The sequence below is a fragment of the Borostomias antarcticus genome, assembly GCF_949987555.1.
Source record: "Borostomias antarcticus genome assembly, chromosome: 11".
In the NCBI taxonomy this organism is placed as follows: domain Eukaryota; kingdom Metazoa; phylum Chordata; class Actinopteri; order Stomiiformes; family Stomiidae; genus Borostomias; species Borostomias antarcticus.
The window spans coordinates 18,796,209-18,807,244 of NC_140244.1; the positions used below are offsets into that span (position 1 = coordinate 18,796,209).

Sequence of the window (11,036 nt, forward strand, 5' to 3'; positions counted from 1 at the left end):
TTATAACGCAAAAACGTGTTCCCTGACCGGGAATCGAACCCGGGCCGCGGCGGTGAGAGCGCCGAATCCTAACCACTAGACCACCAGGGAGGGTGCAAGAACTCAGGAAAGCTGAGAGTATATGTATGACTCAATAATTATATTTTGTATTCAGATTACTCCTGCCGCATTCATCTATTGTGAAAATCACGTTAGAACGGACCATCTACCACTATAGTTCACGTTGCAGTCCATTCTTAGTAGTCTAGTTGTTTTTCGCATTATCTTACTATCACGTTGTGTAGCTAGCCTATGCCAATAATAACCTTAATGTGTTTCACAGCTGCGAGCCGAATCCCCGTGACTTGTCTACCTGCAACCGCATGGTTTGTGTTCTTGGTATGCAAGCAGTTGCAAACGTGTCTTAACTCCGCCCATGCCTGTGCGTGCGGCCGACTTCACCCTGTACACGTAGGTCTATATAAAGCAACCTGTTACTCATCCTTCAGAGCAACGGGATTGAAGGAGCCAGAGAGACCTTAGAGGTCCTAATAGACATCCCGTTCCCTCAAATGGGTCTCAACAACTAGCATATATCTCTACTATCAAGCCTTGCCAGCCAACCTCCACCGCATTTGGTGTTATTCACATCTACACCAATTAAGAGGTAAGATTATTGGGGTAGGCCTAATTATAAATCAAATATAATTAGCACTTTCTGTCAATGATGTCAATGATAATTTATCCTGCTCTGTCAAAGTGATCCAATGTTAATTTAAGCAATGAAACAGTCATGATGATCCACTGCGTGTAGGCCTATAGAATATAGCCTATAGATTGATGACAGGTGTAATGAAATGATTAACGTTGAGCCAACAATTCAGAACATCTTATGTATTAGATTAATTGATGTAAAGAGGAATTACAGGGAGAGAAAAATCCTCTCAGGCATGTTCAAATGTCTTTAACCAGCTGTAACCTGCACACAAACCTTAATACAGAAATAAGATGAGCTTGATTGTAAATAGAATAGATAGTCCTCTGCTGCCTCTCAGTTTTGTCTCAAACCACCATCAGAGGGGCATATCAATCAGGCCTTCCATATCAGTTTTATTGTTTTGATGTATTTTTTTTGCCTAAACACAGAGGGGATTGCCTCTAGGTTCATCCTGGATCTGTGATGTGTTCTACTTATGTAATGCAGGCGAGTAGGCTGCCTATTACTGTAGCCACCTCACACTTGAAATCCCCAGTCAGCTATCTGGAATCTGTATCTGGACTGATCTAAACCAATATAGGATCAAACATGTAATATAGTGTTCAGTCTTGCGTTTTGGGTTGGGGGTAGCACCATTATTTGCATGTACATTTTAACATATTCATATTCTAATAGGCCAATATATTTTGAGGTAGGTGACTTAGGTGTAGGTTCTTTCTAGGTTCTGGTTAATATTATATTATTCAAATGTAGTATATTCATAGAGGCTTTACTGTTAGGTCTGCTTTCTTATTTTATATTATTCACAATATTACATTGTTCAGTCAGGGACATAGGAACTGATAAGCAACTGTGGAAAGAAGCAGGACCAAGAATTCCAATGCACTTGTACTTGTAGCATATGGCAAATACAGTAAAACCTCTTGAACTTGAACTTCCTGACTGGGCGTGCTGTTTTGTGTCACACACACTGACCCAGCCAGCCCAGTTATTTGAGTCAGTTGAAACCAGACTCTGAGCTCAGCTGCTGACCAGCCCCACTATTCAGACTGAAGGCAAGAATGAAGGAATGACCATGTGGAGCTGTGGTGGAATTTGGGAGTTCGCTATCGTCAAGACCTGTCTAGTTTCTACAGGAAAAGTTGACACTTTTGACCCTAAACCAGCCATTCTCAACCAGTGGTCTGTGACCCACCGGTGGTCCACAGAGCGCCATCCAGTGGGCTGTGGAGGCAGTGGTAGCCTACTGCCAAATGGTTAGAGAAAAATAAAATAAAGTTTGGTAATTTAAAAAGTATAGTTATTTTTATATCTGTATATAAACATATGTATCTATATCTATGTACTCAAGAATTAACAAGTAAGAGTCAATAATGTAAAGGTGTCCCATGTCATTCAGTACAATGCTGAGTGCCCCCTCAAATTCTTTTTTTTTTTTCATAATCACAAGTTTATATATCCATGCGTAGACTGGCAGAAATATAACCACCCAGAAAAAATGACATTATTTTATTTTGAATGCCACATTTAAAAAAACAAACGCTCAGCGCTACGCTGAATGACATATATGTCATTGACACCTGAATAAAAAACGTCAAGTTAAAATGCATAATTTCAATGACCTCTTACGTTTGAATATCACCACACCAATCAATTGGTGTTGAGACAAATGTGTTCAACTAACATGCAAACTTCAGTCATGTTATGTTTTGGGAAGGGGGCCCTCAGGATGTTTTTTAACATTTAAAAGTGAGCCTTAAGTTACAAAAGGTTGAGAACCCCTGCCCTAAACTGTTTATCGAGGAGGTGCCAATTTTACTATAACCAGGTGTAAGCATCAAGAGCAATGTCTGGACAAGGCAGTCTTACATAAACCTGCATGATTGTGCCATAGCATCCTGGAGAGTCTTGTCTATTTTGGATTCAACAGAGCAAAGGGATCAGTAGCATGGAGCATGGAGCAAGCTTTCTTTGAAACTTGCCTAGTGTATGAAACACAATTTGTGGTTTCTGCTAGTCACATACAGTGTACATTATACTACATACTGAGATGGAGGCCTGTTAAGCTCCATGCTTTACAACATATTTGTCTGTGGTAAGGATACTGTGATGCTTTCAGTAAAAACCTAGCAGCATCCGTCTGGCTCCTGACCCCCCACTGTTGCGATGTTCCTGTCCCTGTATCTCCCATTTATAAGAACCCATCCTTCTCTTCTCTCTCTCCCTCCCCCAAGGTTTACTATCCTCCATCTTTGAAAATGGCCTCCATTCCATCCACTGGCTCCCTCAGTGCCACCCATGATTACTACAGAAGTGAGTGATACTGCAGATTCTGTAGGATAAAAGCAGACAAATTACAGCATATAATGATTGGGTTCATGTTCAGATCCCAATCCTTGGCTATATTTTCCCCTTTAAACATTCTAAATTTGATATTTGATAATTTGATGAAAACTATTTTACTAACAGCATTATTACAGCATTATCATTATGTGTGTGTTCTAGGGCGTATTGGGTCCACGTCTAGCAACAGCTCGTGTGGCAGTTCTGAATTTACAGGGGAGGTCATTCCACACCACCCAGGTAACAAAAAAACAGGAATAAATGGGGAAAAACATTTGAAATCTGTGACCGTGGTCCTAATGTTTGTTGTGTTCCCCTCAGGACTCCCCAGACAAGACTCTGGCCACTGGTGGTCCTCCTTCTTCTTCTCCAAACAGAACCAGCCAGGCATGCAAAACGGATCAGAGTCCCAGAAGTGAGTCTTCAGACTTTTAAGAAACAAAATGTTCAAATAATGAGTAGGAGCCATGATTGATGTGGTGTGTGATGTCTTCATCTTCTTTGTTTTGTTCCTTGTTATAATTATGTTTCCTTCCATGGCAGGACTGGAACCTACACAGTGACCAACGGTCAGGTGACGTGCGTTGCCAAGGAGATGGCTCTGAAGAGGAAGCTCAGTGAGAGCAGTGACTCTGGGAAGGTGGAGCTGGAATCCCCTCCACCCAACCCCTCCTAGATTCCCTCTACCCCAAACCCCTTCCTCCTCCCTGCCCCTCGTAGCCCCTCTACCACAAACCCCTTCCTCCTCCCTACCCCTCTACCCCAAACCCCTTCCTCCTCCCTCGTAGCCCCCCGTAGCCCTCGTAGCCCCAAACCCACACTTCAGTCTGTTGGATGGAGGTGACCCAGGTTTCTTTTTATACCTTTTAATGATGGAAGTTGCATTTCCTCTCTATTTGCTGTATTTTGTATAATGTACTTATTTTTTTTCACGACCAAAAATACTTTTGCTGTTGAATAAACTAAGTGCATGCAGCCAATACTTGTGTGGTGTGCTGTATTTCATTGGCCTGGCTTACTCCTTACAGGGAACAAAGAACACTGTTAACGTCGCACCGAAAGGGAAGTTGGAGAACATCTTGCTTCCGTACTTTGACGTATTTCCACCTGAAACGGGCTGCAAGGGCGGGACATACGTTTAGATGAATTTCATTGGAAACTTATCGAGCAGGCAGGATATTCAACACTTGAGGCTGCAGAGTAGTTGACCTTTTGATTGACAGGGTGGATGTTGTGAGATTATTGGCCTAAAATCTAAGGTACCTGGTGTCGTAATTGCACGTGACCTACCGTTTTCCAGGAAGTAAGAAATTATATACTTTGATATAAGATTACAACAAAAGTAAAATTTTGTAATTTTTTTGGCATACATCGTTGAATAGGTGAACACTATGACCAATTATGTGAACCAAAATGGGACAGAATGCTTTTTTCATTTCTGTGCGACTTTAAGGGTAGTAAAGGGCAGGAAACAGGCCTCATGGTGTGAGGGGAGAATCCTCTGGCGTCACGGAGCTCGGGAGGTAGAGCAGCCGGCTGGGGGTCAGAAGGTCCCTGGTCCGCATGGTGCCAAAGTGCCCTTGACCAAGACACTGAACCCCAAATAGCTCACGTGTGACATGGTGGTGTAGTACCTAGTACTGTCGCCTCACAGCAGGACAGTCCCCAGGCCTTTCTGTGTGGAATTTGCATGTTCTCCCCGAGGTCACAAGGGTCTCCTCCCAAGAACCCAATATGAAAAAAAAACATGCAGATCTCTAACGCTGACGAAGTCTGACAGGAGCGCTTGGTTGGTCCCCAGCCTACTGGCTGCTCCTGGCTGCCCTTGGGAGACGGACAACGGGATGGGTTAAGCGCAGAGAAACATTTCCTTCTGTCTGCTCTTTGTTCTGGGGGGGTCTGGAGGAGGGGAGGGGACTGGGAGAGTGTGGATAGGGGTTGATAGGCTGTTTGTCTTGGGGGTGTTTTTGTTCCGATTTTGTTTTTGGGTTTTACTAGTGGTGTTCAAAACAGAAAATGTCTGTCTGATCCTGATCTGATTTTCCACTTTTTCAGTGAAATAGAATTTATTTTGGGGGGAAAAAACCCTAGGATCTGCAAGACTAGAGCTATCCCATTATTAAGTGAAGCATCATGTTGCCAGAGAAGTGATGCATCAGCTAAATGGAATCAATCTGGGGACAATATGATTAGCCACCGCTCATTACAAAAGAGGACAGCTGATACAGCTTGAATAATACCCAACCTGTTTTAGACAATGGGTGCCTGCTGAGTCAGGGCCCTTTAACAGTATATCAACAAGACTAACATTATACTGCAATACTACTCAGTACTGTACCATTCTTTCCCTTTAGATTTTTCCCAGTATTTTGAGTATTTTACTTGTAGTAGTTTTGCATACATGCATACATAATAAGAACAGAAAGACAAGACATCTTTAAACCAAGTAGACGGGTAATAATAAGGCAGAAAAGGAAAACATTAAACATCACATTGCAAAAGCCTAACCAGCTCCGTGGCCTTGTGGTTAGAGTGTCCGCACGGAGGTTGGGGGTTCTCAAGGCTACTTACATACAAAAACCTAACATAAAAAGAGCAACAAAAACATTAAGGTGACACAGTAATAGTTTACCCTTCTCTATACTTATCTACAAAAGGGTACGAGGGCGCGTTGTAGAAAGAAAGGGGAGCTCTGTTGGTCTCATTCTTTTTCATTTTGCCTTCAATATAAAAGAATGAAGTGCAGATTACCTGACTGACAATGAAGACTCTCCTGACCTTAACAAAATGTAACAACTTAAAGGCTATCTGTCACGGCCCGCCGGTCACCCTGGACTTCCTGGGCCTGCCTGTCACCCTGGACTTCCTGGTTCTGCCTGTCACCCTGGACTTCCTGGTTCTGCCTGTCACCCTGGACTTCCTGGCCCCGCCTGTCACCCTGGACTTCCTGGCATTTTTTTTTTGTGTCCCCCTCCTCCAGTCCCAGTCCTCCCAGCTTCTAGCCCCCTCTAGTTCCCCTCAGCTCTAGCCCCTCTAGCCCCTTCTAGCCCCTCTAGCCCCTTCTAGCCACCTCTAGTTCCCCTCGGCTCTCGCCCTTGTGCCCACCTCTAAATCAAATCAAATCAAATTGACAAAATTTTATTTGTATAGCACATTTCATACACAGAGGAAACACAATGCACTTTACAGAGAGGAGGGGTGGGAAGAATGTACATAATGATCCTACCCGTAATCTCCCAGAGGGAAGAAAAAAAAAAACAGTTCACCCACAGGGCCAAAAAGAGGTGAACTGTCAAAATTCTTCCCTGACCTCTCAACGAGACGATCAAGCTAGCTCCTGGAAAATGGAATTTGCTATAGGAGCCCTCTAAGATAGATACTTTATTGACCCTCCCAGGGGGAAATTTGGCACAAAAAGAGGTCCCTCTAGTCCCTGTAGTCCTAGATCCCCCCAGCCCCTCGTCCCCGTCCTCCCAGCCCCTGTGTGTATCTGTGTGTATCGGTGTGTATCGGTGTGTATCTGCCTGCTTGTTGAGTATCTGTGTTTATTGTGTTGACTTGCTCAGTTAACCTTCACTGTCTGTCCACTGTATGATTGTATCCGGATTAGGCTTACACATCCTTGTTAGTATTCTCCCAACATGCACGTCACCTCCCTGTTTGTCCTTCCGGTGTCTTTTGTTCTTTTGTGGGATTATTGTTTGTGTCATGTAGCGTGTTTCGTGTCTCCCGTCTATCCTTTTGGATTAAAACTCACTGCACCTTCATTGCTGGTCTGGAGTCTGTTATTGCGTCCTACCCTTGCTAATTTTCCCAGTCCAGCTCTGACACTATCACAGTTTGAGTGAAGTCTGGTCACATGGTCCAGTAAAACTCTTGGCCCTGTTATGGTGCAGGGGGAGGCTGGATAAAGTCTATGTGAGAGTGAGTCACGCTGCCAAGACATGACTGTTGCTGGTCAGTTAACAACATGGAGCTGAGCCAAACAGTTCTTCTTTCATAGATAATATTCATCAACAGCTGCTATAGCAAGAAAATAAATCACTTCAATGGTTCCAATTACACAGGAGTCATTACCGAAAGCACATACTGCTAAACCGGGTTCGTATCTACTGGGCCAACCCCTCCACCCAACCCTACCATATCCATTACCCTAACCCGGGTTCATATCTACTGGGCATCCCCTCATCCCAACCCCTAACATCATATGTATCTAGCACTTTGACTGCTGATGTCACTTTTTCTTGTTTAAGGCTTTGACACTTTTACTCTCATGCAAGCAACATATCTTGTAAGCATGCATGATTTATGTGGTAGCTACATATTCAGATCTATAACTAACCCGAACTGTAAAGGAAAATGTTCAACCATCTGTCATCACTGAAGTGGAATACAGCAGGTGCAAAGTGCTGAGCTAATGTCCAACCTCCATAGATAAACTGCCACATGGCAATTGTTTGCAACTAACTAACACAGAAAATGAACAAAACAGGAAGAACAACAGTCTACCAGTCTCAGTGTGACCTTTATCCACACTGAGCTCATCTACCCCCCCCCCCCCCCACCCTGTTAGTCCTGACCTAGCGTGGGTGAGACTTTGTATCTAAACATACCCTAGTTTCTAAATACAGCACACAGTCAGTCAACAGACATGTATATGCTATCCTCTGACTAAACTCTGATGCTCTGAGATGGGACAGGTTATTTAATGGTTTAGTTCATAGGTTAAAGAGGAGGAGAGATAAAGGGAGGTGATGTTTTGTTGAGGGAGAGAGGGAGAGAGAAGGAGAGGAAGAGAGAGAGAGAGAGAGAGAGAGAGAGAGGGAGAGAGAGAAGGAGAGAGAGAGAGAGAGAGAGAGAGAGAGGGGGGGGGGGGGGGGGGTATGTAACCAGGTATGTAACGTGATCTTCAGGAATATCCATTCTGGAAAGTCGACCGAGCTCCAGGGAAGTCAGTCCCCCCCCCCCCCCCCCCCCCCCCCCCCACACATACACACACGCACATGCTCATACACGGAAAACACTTCCGCTTCCCGAAACTCCTCGTAGGGCCTTTAAGTGCCTTGCTCAAGGGTACAATGGCAGGCAATAATTATCAAGTGGCCTGGCACTGTTTTGAACCAGCAACCTTTCAGAACTGTTCAGTCACTGGTCAGCTGCTCTAACCAGCGGGCTACATGCAACCCAGTCCAGTCTCATATTTTAATGCGAGTCTGGGATGTAACATGGGACTGTGGGTGAGAGTTCACTTGGCAACAGGAGGAGAGCGTGCTGGAAGGTATCTGGTCAGAATGAATCTGTCCAATGACCTAGTTATATCTAACGACTCAGGACTCACAATGTGGTCGCACCTTCATATTTCACAAGTACTACAACAATCCTCCCTCCTAAGCACTTATTGTATTGTATTGTATTGTTTGGTATTTTAGATTACTATTCTTGGACTTTGCCTTCAGCACTAGATTATGCTCTTAGTCACTTGTTTTAGAGAGAAGATGCACTTGTGAGTTCTGGCAAGTAGTAGTACATTGCCTTTTCCTACGTTAAATGCAATTATTGTTAGCCGCTTTGGATAAAAGCGTCTGCTAAATGACTGTAATGTAATTTCATGTAATGTCACTCTGCTCAGGCCTCATTAGGGTTGTGTCATTGTGAGGAAGGTTGTGATACTGTTCTGTGGTCGTCCTGTTGTGTATCATCGGGTCCCGTTGTTTCATCATTATTTATATTGAGCCACGGCCAACTTGATTGATTGATTAGAATACCCTGTAAATATCTGATGCTGCATTTCTTTCTGTTGTTGCTGTGTTTAAATGGTTGTGGGGAATCTGGGGCAAACCAAAGCAGCTGGCTGAGTCTACATCAGCTTATGCAAGAACTCTAACCCCCTTAATCTACTCAGCAAGAGCTACAGTCACCACTTTCATACCACCCACTGAGAAGGAGGACGGGTCACACTGCAGTGAATATGAGTCAGAAGTGAGTCTGGGAATGAACATTAGGAGTGGGACCACCATGTTTGATCAGTCTGGTTGAAGAGCTGCCAAGGGTACCAGGTTCACCACTGTTTGCCAGAGTTAATGTGTCACTCTACCAAAGGACTATTTTTGATTATACAACGGTTAGTTCTGGTTCTTGATTCTGATTGGCTGGAAGCCGTGTTAAAATACTTTGTAACACACACCTGGGACCGCATATCATTCCATTTTCAGTATTAATGCGCCTCCCATTTGATCCAATGCATTGTAGTTGTTGTTGTTGCTTGGCAACCCTTTTGTTAGGGGAACTATTTTGCTCCGCTTCGCTTAGTGCCTAACAACGCCCCCTAGCTGTTATAAAATCACTATAACACGCGGCCTCAAGTGGTTTATTGCTTAATTTGATTTCAGCATGCTAGTATGCTCTCTGAGTGTGTGCACGCGTCTCAGTGGAAACTTTCATGGCAAACAATGTTCTGTGAAGTGGGGAAGTGGGCCCCCTCTATATTGATGGATTGTCTATGCAGGGCCTGGGGTGTCCTCTGCTATGGCCACAGTCAGGACCCGTCTCATGAGGTCAACTGGGCAACGTCCCACCCTTTTTATATATCACTGGGCAACGTCCCACCCTTTTTATATATCACTGGGCAATGTCCCACCCTTTTAGCCCTATCACTGTGACGATCATGTTTCTGTTAGACTCCAGAGCTTTTTACATGAGGCAGTGAACCTGAGCTTCCTCTATGGAACACTACAGAGCTTCAGAAATATGAAACAACCAAGTGGAGTATGAGAAGGGAACAGTGTTGTTCTAGTTCCGGAAAACCTTCTACCCTAAAGAGAGGTGAAACAGTGCTGGTATCATGGTGGGTCACGATCGTGTCTCCCTCTCAGCGTGTCTCCCTCTCAGCGTGTCTCCCTCTCAGTGTCATCATGGCGTATTTCCACAGAGGGGGGCTCAGATTGTGAAAGTACCATCCAGCCAGATATGAGGCAAGATATGCCCCCCAGACATCCCCTAGAAACCTGGAATCCTAACTCCACCAATGCTCTGGGATCTTAAACCGCTCTCTCAGCCCATTCGGAACATTCATATTTTAAACGGGCACTGCACTAGTGTTCCTGTGTTCTCCTTGAAGGTCAGTAGGGGGGAATGGCTTTTACATCACGGAGGAGATGTGATGACAGATCAAAGGACATGTATTATTAGCATTTAACGATCAGGTTCACCAGTTCTGCGGGCCACCCTGTAGCAGGCCCTGGAGACCCCCCCCCCCCCTCGTCCTCGGCCAAAAGTCCACCCTATGGCTCCTGGAAAGGCCCCCTGCCTCCCCATGACTTGTTCCTTCCCACTCTGTGTCGTCGGCTGTCCCTACCCAGCAAACCCTACCTATTTTTTACCTTTGGCTCTTTGCTTTCTGTTTCCCCACCTCTGCCTTGTGGTATTCTCTATGAGCCTGTTCTGTTAAGTGTGTGCTTTGTTATATGATTCACTCAAATTTCATATTAGAGACTACAGTGATAGCTAACACATAATGGCCTACCATGCAGGCAACTTCTCTGTAACTATTTGTGCACTCTCCTGTTAGTCATGTCTCTCATGAAGTATCTAGCCCATGTTTACTGCTCTGTATATGTTCTTAGCCAATAGACAAATATTATTGAGTTTGCTCGATCGTCTCGTTGACAGAGGTCAGGGAAGAATTTTTACAGCTCACTTTTCTGGCCCCCGGGTGAAACAGTTTTTTTGCTTATCCCTCTGGAATATGTAGGGGTGGGACCTATGCCCACCCTCCCATTGCTCTCTGTAAAGCGCATTGTGTTGCCTCTGTGTATGAAATGTGCTATATAAATAAAGTTTGATTTGATTTGATTTGCAGAGGAGGAAGTCTGCAGAATCCCGGTAGACAGTGATCAGCTGACGCACCACCGTCACCTCCAGGAGGCGGAGCTGAGCTGAGGCTCCGCCCCCAACGCCACCCTGACCGTAACTGTTGGCTTCTGGGAGTCTGCAGCTT

The 11,036-nt window shown here is 44.6% G+C and overlaps 1 protein-coding gene across 1 annotated transcript; it reads left to right on the forward strand.

Moving 5' to 3' along the window:
• The first annotated feature begins 478 nt into the window (after nucleotides 1-478).
• LOC311314837 (pancreatic progenitor cell differentiation and proliferation factor-like) lies at nucleotides 479-4,020 on the forward strand. The gene is made up of 5 exons (XM_084445346.1): nucleotides 479-646; nucleotides 2,932-3,010; nucleotides 3,203-3,280; nucleotides 3,362-3,455; nucleotides 3,584-4,020. The coding sequence occupies exons 2-5, from the start codon at nucleotides 2,956-2,958 to the stop codon at nucleotides 3,714-3,716; spliced, it is 360 nt and encodes a 119-aa protein (XP_084301472.1). The 5' UTR covers nucleotides 479-646; nucleotides 2,932-2,955; the 3' UTR covers nucleotides 3,717-4,020.
• Nucleotides 4,021-11,036: the final 7,016 nt, after the last annotated feature.